Source organism: Ascaphus truei, chromosome 4 (genome assembly GCF_040206685.1).
Source record: "Ascaphus truei isolate aAscTru1 chromosome 4, aAscTru1.hap1, whole genome shotgun sequence".
NCBI classification, from domain to species: Eukaryota; Metazoa; Chordata; class Amphibia; order Anura; family Ascaphidae; genus Ascaphus; species Ascaphus truei.
Genome location: NC_134486.1, coordinates 169,185,313 through 169,204,004, shown reverse-complemented (window position 1 = coordinate 169,204,004; position 18,692 = coordinate 169,185,313). Strand labels below are relative to the sequence as shown.

At 41.8% G+C, this 18,692-nt stretch overlaps 1 protein-coding gene and 1 long non-coding RNA gene across 10 annotated transcripts in view; one reads left to right on the top strand and one right to left on the bottom strand.

Moving 5' to 3' along the window:
* Positions 1–3,912, bottom strand: part of LOC142493144 (HEAT repeat-containing protein 5B-like) — a 30,491-nt gene extending 26,579 nt beyond the window's left edge. For 4 of the 8 annotated variants that reach the window (XM_075596696.1, XM_075596701.1, XM_075596703.1 and 1 more), the window contains exons 1-4: positions 3,358–3,505; positions 2,826–2,990; positions 2,439–2,534; positions 1,209–1,300 (exon numbers count right to left, since the gene is read on the bottom strand). In XM_075596696.1, coding sequence (XP_075452811.1) covers positions 1,209–1,300; positions 2,439–2,534; positions 2,826–2,868 — 231 coding nt within the window. In that variant the 5' untranslated portion in view covers positions 2,869–2,990; positions 3,358–3,505. Of the gene's footprint in view, positions 1–1,208; positions 1,301–2,438; positions 2,535–2,825; positions 2,991–3,311; positions 3,506–3,766 lie in introns of those variants that run through there. The other 4 variants (XM_075596699.1, XM_075596700.1, XM_075596698.1 and 1 more) reach the window with 4 other exon arrangements.
* Positions 3,852–18,409, top strand: LOC142493146 (uncharacterized). 2 transcript variants are annotated; one of them, XR_012801019.1, is made up of 5 exons: positions 3,852–4,003; positions 7,976–8,098; positions 14,845–14,889; positions 18,078–18,159; positions 18,235–18,409. It is a non-coding gene; the product is annotated as an uncharacterized LOC142493146 (long non-coding RNA). The 2 variants fall into 2 exon arrangements; XR_012801020.1 differs by lacking the exon at positions 14,845–14,889.
* Positions 18,410–18,692: the final 283 nt, after the last annotated feature.

Sequence of the window (18,692 nt, the reverse complement as noted above, 5' to 3'; positions counted from 1 at the left end):
AGGGTACCTGGGCATGTATCTGGGTACCACTCTTTATACTAGGGACCCCATGGGTGACCGTAGGTATACATTAGCCCCTTCATGCCCGTTTACCTTGTCTGGAAGATGCTGCAGCAGGAATCCTGGCGGTGAGTCACAATAGCGTTTTCAGAGTCAGGGTTTGCCCGGAGCAATGTGCTTGGCTGTATCCGAGAATCTCACTCGATTCCCGGATCCAATTCCTGGGGTATCCCATAACTCTGGAACCCCGATACATAGCCACATTCTGTGAAGAATTTCTCCGACAAACCAGCTCTGAAACTTACAGCCTAGAAACCTCCCGATCCCAGCATCCCAGGAAAGGCAAAACACACATGATTCTTTATTGTCGCATAATTTGCACCCAGTCACAGTAATGCATTTAGGACATCTGGGTCCAAGAGCTGACACTCTAGGACCTCAACTCACGGATCAGGGGTAAGCAAGTGGGCTGAACCTTTATTAGTGAGCTTGGTTAACCCCTTCACCGTTACACTATGGTGCTCAAAACTTCACAGACCAGTGTTTCTGTGCAGGCAATACATATTACTTCTTTGCAACTTTTTCTGTGTACATCAGCGCCGCCCCAAAAGCGGGCGCCTGATGGGGTTCTCCCAGACCTGCTCCCATCTGCACAGAACCAGCGTGCCAAGGATTAACATTTGCTTGTACTATGTGGAACATCAACTCTACCCAATGGAATGTTAATGAGCCAAGAGGGCAAAGGCCTTTGAATTCACAGCTGCATTCAATCTGAACCATTTCAGTGTACATCTGTGTCGCCCCAAAGGCTGACAGACTTTGGCGCAGCCGTTGGACAGTCAAAGGGTGTGAGCTGTTTGCTGATATTAAAGGTTCTTATTTCAATCTGAAACTCAACAGCCCTTTTATCCCCTCTACCCAATTTTCCAACTCGGTCCATGAAATGTATAACTTCTGTTCTTGTAATGTAACCATATATTGTAATAACTCTATGCCAAGGACAAACCTGAAAACGAGGTTCCTACCTGGTAAAACATTTTTATATAAAAAAAAAAAAACTGACCTGTTGACCTAAATAATTACCGCCTCATTTTTTTAAATACTCTTACTTTTCAATTAAATATAATTTTCCAGAAGTAAATAAAACACAAGGATAGGATCATTGTTGAGCCTTGCAGCCACAAATCTACCATGTAAAAATTGCTTACAAAAAATATTTGAGGAACACTACTTGGCTCAGGAGTTGCTAGGGCAAGTCCAAAGCTGCAGAGGCCAGGGCTGAGGCATTCAAGGAGCCGTCCTACAAGGCAGCAAAAAAGTGAAACAAATTATTAATCATGATGACTCAATGAAAAACATGACTGAGGTTCCTATGAATAATGTGCATCTTTCTATTATCACCAGGTCCTACGTAATGGCTTGATACAGTGGCTCAGTGAGTAAAGACACTGACTTTGATAACGACACAGAGTTTGAAAATGGAAACTGAGCAGGGGTTCAAATCCCGGTGTCAGCTCTTCGTGACCTTGCACAAATCACTTTATCTTGCTGTGCCTCAAACTAAAAACAAATTGAAAAGCTCTTCAGGGCTATATACAATGCTGCATACTGTGCACTATACTGTAATTGTGAAGTGCTTTGTGTTTAGAAGAAAAGGGCTATATGAAATAAAGTTATTATTGTCACCCACCTTTGATACGTGAATGAGACCGCAGTCACCATTATTAATATATGCACAGGAGTGAATGACAGGTGCTACAAGGGTATTTATACAGTAGTACCAGTGTTGATCAAAAGAATGATCAGAAAGAATCCCCTTATATATAGCACTCAATTGTCATATATATTATTTAGAGTGGACACAAATGGTCCTGCTGTAAATTACAACAAATCTATTGTTGTAATTTCCAGCAGGACCATTTGTGTCCACTCGAAATAATATATATGACAATTGAGTGCTATTTATAAGGGGATTCTTTCTGATCATTCTTTTGATCAACACTGGTGCTACTGTCACCCACCTTTATCTGTTTGGCTAATAACGATAGCATAATTAGTTCTTAAATAGAACAGCTGCGTTGCACAGCGACATATATATTCCCAATAGCGCTATGTACATTAATGGCGCTATATAAATAAAGACATACAATACAATAGTGGTGCTATTTTTCTTGCAGAACCTAATCCTCAATACAATAGCTGTAATGAAGTCACTAGGATAGCAATATAAACAAGAAAACTTCCATAACGAAAAAGTAGCCGACACTGACATTCTACCTCATGGCTTTTTGCTATAGGACTTTTCTGTAATGTGTTTCATTTGACTGTGCATATTATTTTTGGTTTCGATTATTTATATGATTTATCAAAGCGCGATACAGAGTATCACTCTCTTTCTGGCTGTAACTGCCATTCAAATGTTTTTGGAAGTTTCTTACCTTTTTTGCCTTCGTTACAGTTTACATGCAAAAAAAATAAAATAAAGAGTGGGTCAGCAATTTGCTTGTAGGTAGAGCTCACAATGGGTCTTATCCCTAAAACACACCAGAGCATTTGGTTACCATGGAAATACAGTATGTCCAGCAACAAATATACACATACTGTACTTGTGTTACATTTAACCGGTTATCTCTCTTTGTCCTTATCTAGGATTGCCCTTTAAGCACTTTTTAGATAGAATACTAGTTATGTAATTATTCAAAGGAAATACAACTGATTTCCACATAAAACATGTAATGAATGCTGAACACAGACTTCTTGGTGTATTAATTAAATGCATTGACAGAATGGGTGACAGTTTATAAAATGGTAATCAAGAAACCTACCCTGTTTGCAGCGGTAAGTACTTTGTCCAGGAACCGCAACCATTCAAAGATGAAGACAGACTTCTTAGCCTCTGTGATCTGCACCAAGGCATCTTCCTTCAGCAGCAAGCTGTGAGCCAGCTCAATTCCTGCTCTGATGCTTTGTCCACCTCAGATCCCTGATGCCTGAGGAAGACAAACAAGTTAGCACCTATTTCCACACAATGTCTTACTGCTCTCTCCTGGGCAGACACCCGCTAATGATTTGTAATGGATATAAGAGCCCCTGCTACCACTCCCCTGGGTATTTGCATCTCTCTAAATCCTCCCCAGATTATGCACCCTCCTTTATTACCCTTCCAGGTTACACTCTCCCCCATTATTATCCCTCCCCAGGATATACAGCCCCTTATCTCCCAAACCTCAGGATATATACCCCTCTTATTTCCCCTCCCAAGGCTATATGCATCCACTTTTTTTTTATCACTCCCCAGGATATATACACACATCCCTTATTCCCCTTCCCCAGGATGGGTGGATACATCCATCTCACATTAGCCCTCTCTGGTTATACAGCTGCTGTCAGATGCCTCTGCGGATTCCTCTTCCAGGAAGCTTCTTCTCTCCCTTCACCACACGTCGTGAGCGCGACAAACAAAAACGCGTCATGAGCGCGACAAGCAAAACCGGCTGCTGGTCCTCGGCCGCGCGTTGACACAATCACGTTTGCGGTAGCCATCTTGCATACGGTCAACTGTGCCCCTGACAGCCTCGCTCCCCGGCAACAAATCAATAATATAAAACCCCACACTAGATGTGACAATACAGTAGTTTGCACCACTGACACTGAGATTTTTAACACCAATAAATATGTATTTACAGTGTATCGTTTTAAACACAATCTGTACTATAGACACGAATACACGGTTATCTCAGCATATGGATCTTTCATGTCAACTCACTTCTTGAGGCGCGGCGGGCAACGTCTTATTTTGCCAGAAACAGTGATGACGGGAGAGTTGTTTTGCCAGTAACAGTGATGGCGGGAGAATTGTTTTGCCAGTAACAATGATGGCGAGAGAGTTGTTTGCCAGTAGCAGCGAGGGCACGTTCGGTGCGGTCACGCGTCAGATATCGTACGTTGCAGACGTCACCTCGCTGACATACTTGACTATAACTGCTGCCGTCGTCTCCGCGTGGTAAGAACACGGGGTCACGTGGAAGGAGGGGCGGGGTGAGGTTATATAAAGCCCCGCGCAGTGTGACGCTGCTGCAGTTGTTGTGTTGGGGAGAGCAGTAGTGTGTTATACGGCACATTATAAGGACACGTGTTATCTGTAGGAGATAAGTGGAGGGGGTGACATTGACCTGATGGCAACGGGTTTGCTTTATTAAGGCAGTCCATAAAAAGCAGCCCTCCCACGAGGGAAACATAACCGCAGTGTATAGCAATCCTCGGCACGTGCGCAGCAGATACTGTGCTATCTCTAGTAACCCAGCAAGACCCATGCACCGGCTGAAAGTGTTTCTGTAACCTGCAGCATGGTGGCATTCTGTATTTTAAGTTGACCTTGATAACAGGGCTGGGTTTTCAAGGGAAGTGAGCGCCATCGCCTTATGTAAGCAGCTAACCAGAAACTACAGTGATTTGTACAATTATTTGGAAGGGGGATGAAAGAAATACAAATGAGCCTCTCAGATATTTCTATATTAAAGCTAATTTAGTTACTGTAGGCTTAGATCTGTTCACCCCCCCCCCCCCCCTTAGGTTTCTGGCAACTTATTTCCCTACAAAAACACCACTGACAACAGAAATAGAGAGGCTTTTCTTAAGAGAAGGATCAACCCATGCTTTGAATTAAGGGATATTTTTAACAGATGGCAGAGGTATATGGAGTATAAACAGTACTGGTGGATTATGTACATGACTATCATCAAACTAAGTAGTTGTCTAGGAGCTCTTCATTAGGCTACCACATAGAGACAAGTCTAAGGGAGGCATTTCTGTATTAAAGATTCTCCCAGACAAAATATAAGTACCATGCCATAACTACCTTTTATGATGTTTTATTATCTAAAATAAATAAGGCACATCCAGTGAACTAGGGTTTGGAAATATAAAAAACTACAATAATTAGTATAAAACAAATGTGATCCATATATGTACAATAGAAAAATATATCAACTCTTAATTATTGGGGGGGGGGGGGGATCTATAATGTATAAAAGGGGAAATGTAGAAGGCATTGGCTCTTAACATTTATTACAGATTAAATGTTTTTTTTTTTTTTTATCAATTTCATTTTAAAATAAGTCACACTTCCCCCTGTCCTTGAACATTAGAGATGGGTGGGGAAGTGAGTAAGAGGCAGAGCGCAAACACTGGGCAAAGCGATCCTCCAGGGGTGTATCACTGCATTTGAGGGTTGGGTGAAATATAGGGGTCCAAAGATCCTGGTTTACTTGGCGGCTCTGCCTTCTCTGAAGATGCCTCGTCTGAAACTGCATATTTCTAGCTTACCTTAAAATGTCAACAATTACTATGGCTGACTGATACAGCAGTAATAAAAAATGTACATATCGACATCGTCATTTTTTTTATTATTGCAATATTACTATCATATCAGTATAACGCCCAACTCTACAGTGACGGTTGAGGGATTAAGTACTTGGCCTAATATGGTATGCCAATAATGAACTGATCAGTGACAATCAGTTTTATGAGCACAGAGTGGGGAAATCGTTACTACTATAAAGGGTTTTTTTTTCTGTTCAAAGCAAATTTGTTGTTGACTGGGCCTTAGTATTAAGAAATAACTTTTTAAGTGCAGTTTGGGAATAAGTCCAATTAATAATATGTTCTTGTATAGCGCTGCTAGTTTTACGTAGCGCTTTACAGAGACATTTTGCAGGCACAGGTCCCTGTCCCATGGAGTTTACTATCTTATGTTTTTGGTGCTTGAGGCACAGGGGAGATAAGGTGACTTGCCCAAGGTCACAGGGAGCCGACACGAGTAAAGAGTTTTAGTGCGCGCTGGCTGTCAAATGTCTCCCTGGAGATACCTCTTTAATGCTGCTCCCCGTCTCCCGTGATCAGCGAGGCTTGAGAGGACTCACACACATATAACAAAAAGAATGGGGGCGCAGAGAAGGAAAAGAATAACTGAAAGTGCATAAGTACATTTATAAATTCATATTAAAATAACAAGTACACAACTTACGATAAAAGTGGAATCATATGGATCCAAGTACACAGAATGGGTATATCACTCAAACGGAAGGTCCGTAGTCCAGGCAATATCCCCCTCTGGATCGCAGTTGGCGTGTGCTTAGGGGAAGTTCTAAACTGGCGTCCACGTGTAGTGATCCCTGCACTCATGTAGGCAGTGCTAGGCGTATAGCGTTGTCACGTAATTACCCAGCATGCAATGGCTATCCTATGCGTTTCGTGTCACACTACATCAGGGGGACAGGGAACAGGTTCCCCTGCTTCAAACTCCGTGCCAGTCAGTGTCTTTACTCACTTAGCCGCTCCTCCAATTGACAATAGTTTAAAAATAATGTTGCTCTCTTTCTCCCTCCTTTTATCTATTTTTGATTTAAAAAAAATTATTTGGGATTTCTTTCTTTTAGACACCAAACATTCACAAAATATGAATGTAATTGAGATTTTTGTTGCATGAAGTGATTGGTTTATATACACATCCTCTCAAATTTTCAATATGTGAGTTATCTGAGTGACCCTTACATCTTACTTTTTGTTTTGGGTAATTCCAGTGTGTTACCTCCATATGTATAGACTTGGGTACGGTACCTCGCATCAGCGGCTAGAGAAATATTCCTCAGGCTGAGGTCTCCCCTCCCCCACCCCCCCTTTGCTTCGAGGAATCAAAATTAGATTGTGAAGTCTGCAGAGATTTAAAGTGTCTACTGTATTTTGACTTTTACAGAATATTGCATAGTTTGTGTTATAAATCTACATATATCAGTTATAATACATTTTGCACCATACGAGGCTTGGCCAAGTATACATAAAAGGGTTGAATGTCTTTCTACTTTAAAAAAGGGCTTTTTACCAAAAATATCCAGGTATACGACTACATTGAGAGCAAAGATTTAATCTAGCCCATTGGTCTGCAATTGGGATTTGTGAACAGCCAATTCATGTACACAACATCAAAATAGTGCTGTGCTATTAAATGTAGTTTTCCAAATTCCTTGTTTTATTCATTTTAGTAATGGGTACTAGAACACAATGGGTGATGCAGTATGTATGAAGACTTGCAAAATGAAGCATGACTCAAATTAAGTCCTGCAAAAATGTCTATCATTTTTACTCTGTTTTCACTTTGCTGGCACCTTTAGTGAGTGGTTTGGGGAGTTGTAATGGCTGAAGAAAATGGATTAATCTTGATAAACATTCCCATGATCAGATGATAGCATGACAACAATCTACTGTACAACAAACTTGGAAACGGGAAAAAAAACTAGAATGCATTTGCTATATAAGGAATTAGGGTGTTATCCGGTTCTAAGGAAAGTTCAAAGTTTCAGCACTTATTCTAATTATATTGTGTCCATCTTCTGCTGTTGTACAGTATTACATAACTGCAGAATAATTAGTGTGCATATTAATCATTTACTCACATGGTGCAAATGCAGCACAGGAGTATATAAGAAGCAAATCAGTGATGTCAAGATAACTTCTTAGAAAGCAATATATGATGGTAGAATATACTAATATAACATATTAAGTCCCTGTTTTTAGGGTATTACAATGTAGATTAGTGGTTAGAAACCTACATTTCAAGATAAATCAACCTGTGCCCCTTCCCGTCTGTCCAGTTTTTATTTCTATTTAGTATAAACGTACAGGGGGTTATTAGACTGCAGCAGATGTAAGTTATTTGAATAATGATGAGTGGTGTCGTGAAAATGTAGATGGACTACCGCTTTAAAATAAACCTTAAGACCACTATTAAGTTACGTTTTAAAATCGCTTACACAGAATGTGCCAAAGGTGTATCGTAATTGTATTTTATGCATACATCGATAATTTAGTGTACAGTATGTTTTTTCTTAAAAGGTTGTACTTTATTCATAATATACATTTTTAAGTAAATCAAACTACAGTTTAAGCACAACACCCCCCCCCCCCCCTCTGTTATCAGATTCCAGGTTGGTCGTCAGCATGGAACCCGTCGCCAAGAAGATCTTGAAAGGCATTATATTGCTGGAAGTGGCCGGTGTGGTTGGGGCATACGCTCTGTTTCATAAATTGAACGTGAGCCAAGGTAGTACTGAGGTGCACACAAAGTTACACAACACAAAGTACCTGCAAGTAAAGACAACTGTATGCAGTCTCGTACACAGAATAGCACCTGCAACATATCTATTTTTTTTTTTAATGCGAAATAATATCAAAATGTGAATTTTCATCTTTGGGTATTTATCTTGATTTAAAGGGGCAGTCCCACGTGGCAGGTAAAAAAACATGAGTATATTCCACTAACTTAGAAAAATTAAACTAATCTTAAAGTAAGTATCCTGTTAAAAAAAAGCACGTTTTACTTTTCTCCAGGCCCATTGAATTCATGCATACAGGTAGCTACTTATCTGTTTAATCAATGATGGTTTTGTAGCCCTTTTTCTGACGCCTTCCTAAGGGACTACTGGTACTGTACACAACCTGCGGCTCCAGGAGATCTGAGCCTCCGCTAGCTGGGAGCCTGGGGTAACGGTTCTAGCGCAGCGCCTCCACTTGCCCAGGATCCCCGTTATGTAAGATTGCCCTGGGCAAGAAACATACCATACAGTGCGTGCAACCAAGTTTTACTATGCATAGGCAGTCTTATCTTATTCTCTATATAACACTGGCGACACACTTTATTCGAGCTCGGCTAGTCCCACGAATTCGGGTATACCCGGGTGTATTGAGGTTTGTGACTGTTTTCTGCCCGAGTGCATTGGGTTATTTTCCAGCCAGGGATTGAAGCATTTTATTCCCGCTGGCTGCAATACTGCACAGTATATATATATACTGCATTACAATTCATGAATTTATGCCATCTGGTAGACACGCGAAGCATTGCAGCCTATTAAATCCTAATCATTATCATTTAACAGATCAGCCGCCCGTCAGCCGCCCGTCAGCCGCCCGTCAGCCGCCCGTCAGCCAGGCATGAACCCAGGCTGGGAAGGCAAACACAACGGGGCTTGTCAGAGGTGAGGAGCGGCGCATTCCAGGTATCTGCCAGGTACATACTGGGTATTTGCTCGAATAAAGTGTGTCGGTGCAGTAACATCACACATAACTTGCATATATATTATAACGTTAGAGTCCTTATACTATAGTGGCTCAGCCACACCTCTAGGGAATTTGTCCGGTATAACAGTGGCTCCGCCACGCTCTTATAGAGGTTGTCCTTGTAAAGTATTGGGTAGTATGCTCAGTCCGCTAGCCACTTGCTAGTGTCACTACAGAGGTATTCCTAAGGCGGGATCAGCGCCTGATGAGCGGTGTTGGTGCACTTTCCATTACAATGTACCTTCCGGTCACGGCGGTGACCGTTCCTTCTTCACAAAGGATCCGTGCCTCCGCTCCTTGTCCTCCCGATGTCGCGGTGTCCTGCCGTCTGATCCCAGATGACGGCGACCGGCCACAACTCGGTGCGTTGTCCCTAACTAAAGTGACAATTCCTTCCGCTATCGATCGTCCCTGCAGTACCGCAGCCTACGGTGACTCAGGGAATTCTCCTATGGACCTGAGGGGAATAGCTGACCTATGCAGGCGGGTCACTGACCCCCTGCACTCACACTACCTCCTCCGGCTCTGTCCTCCTCTCCTCCCTAGCGTGGTCTCCCTCTCCACTTCCTCTTCCTTCTAATCCCAGCTTTCTCATTGGCTCCTAGCGTCAGGTGACTGATCCAGAGCTCCTGGAAGTTGTAGTCCATTAATAGAGCGTTTCCCTTATTGGCCTGGCGTTCGCGCGCTCCATCGCGCATGCGCGACCTCCACTTTGTTAGTGCCCTCTGCAACATTGCGCAATAACATGGCGGCACCCTGTACTATCGTGCCGTCGCGGAACCTGCCGCACTCCCTCCGCGCGCACACATAAAGTACCTAACACACCCTTACAGTTTTATACCTATTCTTATACCCAAAAGGTCGAAATAGATGTTGCCTGTGAGTAGGTTTACTGGCTACGCACTTCTTTGCCCAGGCTGTGCTGGAAAGCTGTGTAATACAGCAGGCATAAGCTTTTAGGTCCATGTTATAATGGATAAGAAGTAAAGAAGGACACTGCTCATTTGCATGTCATTACCCAGAGTACCTGGCTACAGTGGAAGCACTGTTAAGCGATAATGGTGAAAGACAGGGTTGCAGACCTCTGAGCTATGCAATTTCACCACATAGCATTTTTATTTACTGTATGTACGGTGGAGGGTTTTTGTCAATTTTGTTTACCCACCATAACTATTTTTTGTCTGGTTATACCTATTTCACAAACAATGGACAAAACAAATACACAAATGTACCTCTAATTTTGAGAAGAATAAGATAAACAATGTAAAGACCAACAGATTTGGTTAAGGCCTACCATGGAAAATACGGTTAAAAAAAGATTTGTGAAATATTTTTTTTTAGATTGTTCATCTCCATTTAACCTACTAACATGCCACTGTCCTTCGTTCTTTTTTTGACTCTGCAGGGACTGTTCCTTTAAACTCTGTACGTTGAAGTGACATGGTGTTAGTTAGTTTTGTTTAGACAGCTTGTACAATTATCTTAAAAAAATATTGTTTTACTCTGGTTTCCACATGGTTTGATAGATCCAAAACAAGGGATGATTCACTCAATATGTAATAAGGTGAGAGATAAAGAGGATGAGCCCCAGCTCAGCTAATACAGTGTTAATATGTTCTAGAGGGGTACTGTCAGGGAATAAAGATGAGGCATATACAAGGAAAGAAGAATCCATAAATGACTCACCCAACCTCTTCCAGATTAAATAATATATTAATGTTAATAATACTTTATTAATGGTTAAAACCTTCTAGGTCCTTCAAAACCAAGTGATAACCCCTGTTAGGGTTTATGGTGTAGAAGTGTCCTTACATTTAAAACCTCAATAGCGCTGGCATGTGGCATAAAGCCATGTATGAGACAGTTGGTATGACATTAGCCCACCCATGAAGAAGTTCCTCCCGGAACGAAAAGCGCGTCGGGTGATGTGCTGCTTTTCACGTCACTAAGTGTGACTGAGACGCAGGTCTCAGTCAAGGCATTAGACAGGCAGTGTGTTCTATTACGCTAAGCTCTGGCTAACAATCTATAGCTAGATAAAAAGATGTGGACCCACAAGGTAAACACTAGCAGTCAGTATATTAAACCAATACTGTCTATGGAGCACTAACTCGATTTCAGTATACCATTACTGAAGCCGATACACAAAATATAATCTGTCCGGTAAATAGAGGCAGGCATGTGAGACACAGTACGCTACAGCGTCTATCAATAGTAACAGCCTACCCTCATCTTTACTATTTGGATAAGCATTCAATTAGAATGATAAATATTTGATGGTTGTGACAATTATCCACACACCTATTTTATCTGTATATACATTGAACACGATCACTCTTCTGGAACCAGGATCACATGTACAGTAGGATGTGAATGACTCCAGTGATTTAACGCAACCCCTTTTGAAAGCACACAAAGTCCTTCTATATTCTTTAACTTTATTGGGGGAGTCAACAGAAATATAAAAGGTACTTGAAGATGGTGTAATGTAGTGCGTGTGCTTCAATAGCTGATGGTGCCTTGGTATAAAGGGGGGCGGGTAAAAAAGGATGGCCTTTGCAGGGGTGTAATGGAGGAAGAATGTACTCACTAAGCCAGCTTGTTAGATCTAAAGCACATGTTCCTGTGACAAGCAGGAAGAGTCAAAGGACCATTCCATAAACAGAAATGGGTAGGGGAACAACAAGGCTAAACCAAACGCATGGTAATGAGAATGGGAGGTTGCCAGGGCAACCAACTGGTGGGAGTGTAAAGATAGAAAGTGTCAATAATGTATCTTTACACATGCAGCTAGCTGCTGGAACAGGGGAACTAACAAGCAGCTGAATTAAGGAGACAGAAATCTGTGAGCTGCAAAGAGACACAGAAAATGTGTAATCCTGTTCCAGGACAATCACAGATAAAGTTACTTCCTGACACAATCCATGAGACAGTTTTTTTTCACGGTTTTTTTTTTTCATTTCTGGGCTCTAAAACGGCCCATGACTTATTTTGTATATATACCGTTCACATAATTATCACTAACAGTATCACAAAATTGGCTATTACCAGTCTCGCCATATATCAACTTTAGAATATCAATATATTATACAGTGGCTCTCTTGGGATCAAATATTATTACTAGGAATGCTTTAACATCCTATTACAGCTCTTACTGATCATACAGACAGTAACATTCATTTCTAACTGACCCTACCAATAGAGACACCAATATATAGGATTCAGGATACTGACTCTTCAAAGGTCACACAAACTGTGTGACAACCATACATGGCTTTATGCCACATGCCAGCGCTATTGAGGTTTTAAATTTAAGGACACTTCTACACCATAAACTCTTACAGGGGTTATCACTTGGTTTTGAAGGACCTAGTAGATTTTAACCATTAATAGTAGTTCTCAGTAATAAAGTATTTACATTAATATATTTATTTAATATAGTAGTTTCATAAAAGTTATTGTAATTTGTTTTAAGAACTTTGTAAATCAGCAAAATGTTTGAGGGAAACTTGTTGATTTGCACTCAACACTTCTCAATTTTTGTATAAAAATATTGGAAAAGTTGACAAATTCGATTATTTTCAGGAACGTTTCTAACAAGTGGCTTTCTACGTAAGATATTTGCTTTTGAGGATTTTTTAGTGAAGTTTGATAACTTTAATAACTTTTTTGGAAGCTGCAAATGGCCAACATTTGCTAAGCTTCACCAATCTGTAGAACAGGTGTGCAAACGGGGGGGGGGGGGGGGACACAAAATGTTGAAAGGGGGGGCGCTGCGCTTGCAAAGGCCCCGTGCTCTTTTCCACAACATTTAAATTGATTGCCTGGGGAAGAGCGCCGGACCTCTAAATTGCTTCTTCCGTTCTCTCCAGCTTCTCTTGACACTCGTCGCTATGACAATGCAACAAAATGCCAACGCATCACATGACAACGCAACATCGCAATGCCATGACGATAACGTCTCAACGTCACAGAGAGAGATGCCAAAGAGGGGGGGGGGTGTGGAAGTTAAGAGCAGGCAGAGGATGCTACTTAAAAATTTTGCACACCCCCTGCTCTAGAAAATATTTTCCTTTCGATCTCTGGACTCTCACCGTTTCTATTTTTCTACTTCTGTCTAAGTACTGTAACGGATTTTCTGACCTGGCCTGACCCACCCAATCCCATATTGGCCCCTGTGGTCTAACCAGTCCCCATTACAGTGTGATGTCCGGTGGTGCACCTGTTGGCAACAGGACTCCTGAGTCTCCCGCATGATGTTGTGTGGGGATTGCCAACCCAGACAGGCAGCTGAGGTAGTGTGCTTGAGTCCTACCTAGATCCAGTGCAGCGCCTCCACCTCATCAGGATCCCAGCGTGAGCTTGTGGATGGTCCTGATGAGGACTCCTCTGTGGTGCTCCTCTCTGTGCAATGATTCCACACTTACACACGAGAGTGTCTTTAATCAGGAGCATCTTTATTGAATACGGTGGGCCAGCTGCCCTCCACAATGGGTGTATTTAGCCCTCCATTGTTCACCGTACTTCCCTTTGAAAGGTATAGTCCTCCAAATGTAGGGATTCCCTATCCCCGCAGGGATATCTACCCTGTGCCAGGTCCCTGGTCACAGTCTCATAAGCAGCAGCTTAGAACAGAATCACTCTTAACTCCTTCCAGAACTGGGAAGAACTATTACCTAATCCTTCAACAGCTTAGCAACTACTTCTGAACTCCTAACTTTTGATCAGTGCTGTGCCTTATGTATCCTCAGGGGGCTGACACAACTCTGACATCACTAATTATGGATTCAGAGCATGTGACCACTCCCATCCATACATAGGGCACCTCACCAGGGTGTGAGGGCAAACCTCCATAATTACTGCTGGCATGCCCATAATTTACGAGGCCTTATTGTCAGCAGGAGAGATGACTGCAGCCATTTTACAGCATGGTTACAGTACTCTCTGGGACTGATTGTAAAAACTCCAAGGCCAGTCGCACTTTGGGTGAAAACTCCAATTGACTTGAATCAGCGTTTCTGCCATCAGCTGATCCGGAGTTTAAGGAATCAGACCCTTTATGCTCAGTTTGTTTTCTTATTTGTGACTCAATGGGATTAACTTTGCTCCTAATCTTTTCAAGTCTAGGTTGTACCCTGGCTAAACAGTAAATGTATTTAAATTTCACCCAGCATCCATCTGTCTAAGTCTTCTGGTGCATGTGGGAGACAGACCGGGAGTCATAAAAATGCAATGACGAATGTCACTCTCAGTCTGACAGTATCTCCCGATAAAGTAATTTGCTCGATACCCTGCATCATCGTGTTTGACTATCCCGCATCGTGCTTTGATGACTCCGGCCTTAACTTCTAACAACAAAGCTCTGTAACACCATATGTCATAGGTGGCAAATAAGTGAAAGACTGTAAAGTACCATCAACTCTAAAAATAGGTCAAACATTATACAATAGCTGTTGTCCTATCATCTTCTTGTATTTGTTTGTCCATTTTTGGTACCGTTTTAGCCCCAGTTGTTTAGATCTTGTACCATTTAGACTATTGAGGCATTATGTGGACCTAAAGTAAGGGGTGGTTACATTTAGATTAGAAATTTGTGTTAAAATACTCACCTTTTATAAAAGTATTCTATATTGTGATTGTTACAATAAATATAATATGAATATAGGTGGGTTTTGTACATTTGATTGTAATGTGTTCCACTGATAAATCGCTAATCTTTCTGCCTTTCACTAGATTTCAGGTATACAATGAACAGAAGATTTTCCTCTGTTTTAGAAGGTACATTTTTTTCTTCTGCTTTTATATAGTTCACGGTGGCACTGCCTTGCAGTCTGTGCTGTTATAATTGGTAGGTTTGTGAGTTAAGTCTCAAATTCTGTAACGATTCGAAATTCACTTCTTCCTAAAAGTCAGATAAAATGTAGGCAATAGAAAAGCAGAAGAGTGGTAAGGGGAGTCCCTGAAATGAACTGTGGAAAATATAAGGCCAATCACTCGTAGGTCAACATTGAAATAAACAGAACTTTTTTTTTTTTTTTTTATAACTTTCTTTTATTGGTTTTTACAATGGTAGTACAGTCCACAATCACATTGGTATCATTTAGTCAGCTTTATGACATACAACATCGAGACAAACATGGTAGGGGGAAGACGTGAGAGGGGATGGGGAGGGGGGGAGGGGGGGCAGGTGGGGGGGCAGGTATCGGCGGGAGGGGGGGAGGGGGGGCAGGTATCGGCTAGAGGGAGAGTGTAAATTCCTCCGGGTTTTCCATTGCCGCTGACTCTTTCCGCGTGTTTAGAACTGACTCATTAGTCATCCCGCCAAGCCCAAAGACCAGGGGCAGTCGGAGGTCTCCTGCCTTTGTCCTATATGTCGAGCTATGTGTCAACCCTCTCGTGTGTCTGTTCCGCCACCGAAGGAGAGCCCATCTGCTACTATCAAAGCCAGACGCTGGCATTGCTCATCCCTGGGATATCGTTCTGTGCCAACCACAATGACCAGACTTTTTGAAAATTTGAACCAGTGTCGTTGACTAGACTTGTCAACTTTTCCATCTGGCAAGCGAACCAAATTCTATTCCGAATTTTGTCTATCGATGGAATTGCATTCTGATTCCATAACGCTGCGGTCTCGCACCTCATCGCCGTAGCAAAGTGTGCTATGAGTTTGTTTCCTGATCTAGATACCTCGTCAGTGGGCTTACCTAATAAGAAAACCCACGGATCTAGTTGAATTTTGAGGCCCAAGAAGACCCTTTGAAGCCAATCTCTAATTTGTGTCCAGACGGGTATGATTCGTGAACAAGACCACAGCATATGTACCAGATCTCCCTGTTCCCCACACTGTCTAGGGCAGAGAGGGGAAGCTCCCGCGACAAATTTTGCCAATCTAACTGGGGTGAGGTACCACCTCAACAATACTTTATATGAGTTCTCCTTCAGTGTCGTACAAATCGAGCTGCTGGCCGCAGCGTTGAAGATCGCCGTCCACTCTTCGTCTGCTAACGGTCCAGTCAAGTCTGTTTCCCATTGAGTCATGAAACTGGGTCTATGTGAGTCATCAATGTCCGCCCTGGCCACCTCCCTGTAAAGGGCAGATACGAGTCCCCGTGTATCGGTTCCCCGATCACAGAGCTTTTCAAAATTAGTTAGCGGTGGTCTGTTTGGGTGTTTGGTATAAAATGCCCGAACCTGGAGGTATCTAATAAAATCTGTGTTGGGTAAGCCCGTTTCTGACTGTAAAATCTCAAATGTTTTGATTGTGTCTCGGCCCTCCAGGTCCTTAAGCCTTCTTAAGCCCCCTTTTTGCCAGTGTGTGAAGTTCCTGCCGATTAGCCCTGGAGCAAAGTCCGGATTGCCATACAAAGGGGCCATTAATGAATCTTTAGAGGTCAATGAGTGCCTATCTTTGGTCGATTCCCAGACCGAGAGAGAGTTCAACACAGAGGGTAGCGGATTCTTTAGCTCTTTCAGCCTAACCTTGGGATCCCAGATAATATCCTTGAGCTCTAGCGGGGCACATACCTCCCTCTCCAAAGCTACCCAGCGCCTCAGCTCCGGATCACCATGCCACTGCGTTATTTGGCACAGTTGGGCCGCTTTATAGTAAGCCATCAAGGTCGGCACTGCCAGACCTCCAGTTTCCTTAGGCCTTTGCATGATTGACATTTTTATCCGTGGTTTTTTATTTTTCCAAATGAATTTCGTAACTGCTTTCTGCAGTGCTATAATGTCTGATCTTACCACGGGTATCGGAAGAGTTTGGAACAGGTATAGTATCCTGGGGAGAAGGTTCATTTTCACACAGAAGATCCTACCAATCCAGGATATCCCATAAGCTGACCACTCTTTGAGTTCCTTTGTAAGGGCTCTTAGGAGTCTCGGGTAGTTCTCTTGGTAGAGATTGCGGTTATGTTTAGTGAGAAATATTCCTAAATATTTTATAGCTCTGGTCTGCCATTTAAATTGAAAGTTAAGCTCAATTAGCTTCTCTGTCTCTTTTGGAATATTTAGGTTCAGCGCCTCCGATTTCGATTGGTTAATCTTAAAACCGGAGATTCTGCTGAATTTATCCAGTAGCCCGAAGAACTTTTTTTTTTAACACAACTGGTCACTGTAGAATCACTTGAGTTATTATTTAAAAAATAAGTTTTCTGTTTTAAAATGATGGCTTCACCATAATAAGTTGATTGTATTGAAGTACCACATTTTCTGTTTGCATTGAAGGTTTTTGAATGCACTACGATAGCACTACTGAATGTGGAGTTACTGGACAGAAAAAGGGGAGGGTGGCTGATTTTCTAAGCATGGCCTACAGGCATTGTCTTAATTTTTAACCTTTTAGAGTGACATTTATGAAGGTCCCTGAAAGCCACAAGGGCCGGCACTCCAGGGACCCTGAATGTCATACCTTTTTTTGCTCGTTCTCGAATGGGAGATTGCATTCATGATTGGAAAGGAAAAACACTCCTATTTCAGTCATCGGAATGCTGGTTGTAACTGATTGCTATTGAAGTGATCACGTGGTTGCGATCCCTGTATCATATAAGTTAAATTAAAGCAGCAATACGGGTTTTACTTTATTTTTTTATTACAGGATTGAAGCAGGGGTTTTCGGAGCTGCACTGTATTCATTTCAGCTCATTGGACCCCCTGCTTCTAGAGATAACGTCATCCAGTGCGGCATTCTATTGGCCCGCGTGACTGGGATGTTTAAACTGAAAAGAGATAACCGTCACACCCTACAAAGTTAATTCTGGAAGTAAGGTGTCCCCAGAGCTGAAATTAACACAGTTCAGCTCTTCGCCTATAATAAATTTAAACAATGATACCTGTATTGCTGCATTAACATATTAGTAATGTGTTTAAATATTCATATATAAATCACACTAGAAAAGTTGTTTTTCACCCGAAGTAAAGAGTGGCATGAAACACCTAATCTAAAAAAACCTTTTGTTCATATATAGTGTACTATAAATCCAATGAATGGTCTGGAATATATGGCACACGGGAACTTGATGCAGAAACGTGGTCTACAATAAAAAAATAGTTTTGTTGGTCATAGATTTTATGTTAAACAAGTATTTTAGAAAGTTTGTAACAGTAATGTGTCTTTTTTTGCAGGTTTTTTGTGATGGTTATTACACAAACTTCTGCTGCATCTACAAAATCAAGCAATGTAGGATTATTCAAAATAGTCAAGTGAAATCCATCTTCATCCACATGAACAGTGTGACAAACATGTGGCTAGTATTTAGCCTTTGTGTTGATACGTAGCCGAATAAACTCGAGTTGTCCACTTCTGTCATTTATTTGCGAAAGAGAAGGGTTTGCCTTTTAAACAGTGCTAATTTTATTTAGTACCATTTCAAAGGCACTTAACAATTAAAGATGGAGAGATGTAGCCACGTTGGCTATAGTTTTGTTCTGCCTGTTGCATATACTCGCTCCACAAGGCTTTCTGAAGAGTTCCTCAATAGTGCTGTTCAGCTTACAGTTTTGTAATTTCTTTTTTTGTGGCTTAGACCCCTTTTATATGTAGAAGTAATATTGCTATTGAGAGCAAGAAATTACAGTTTGGT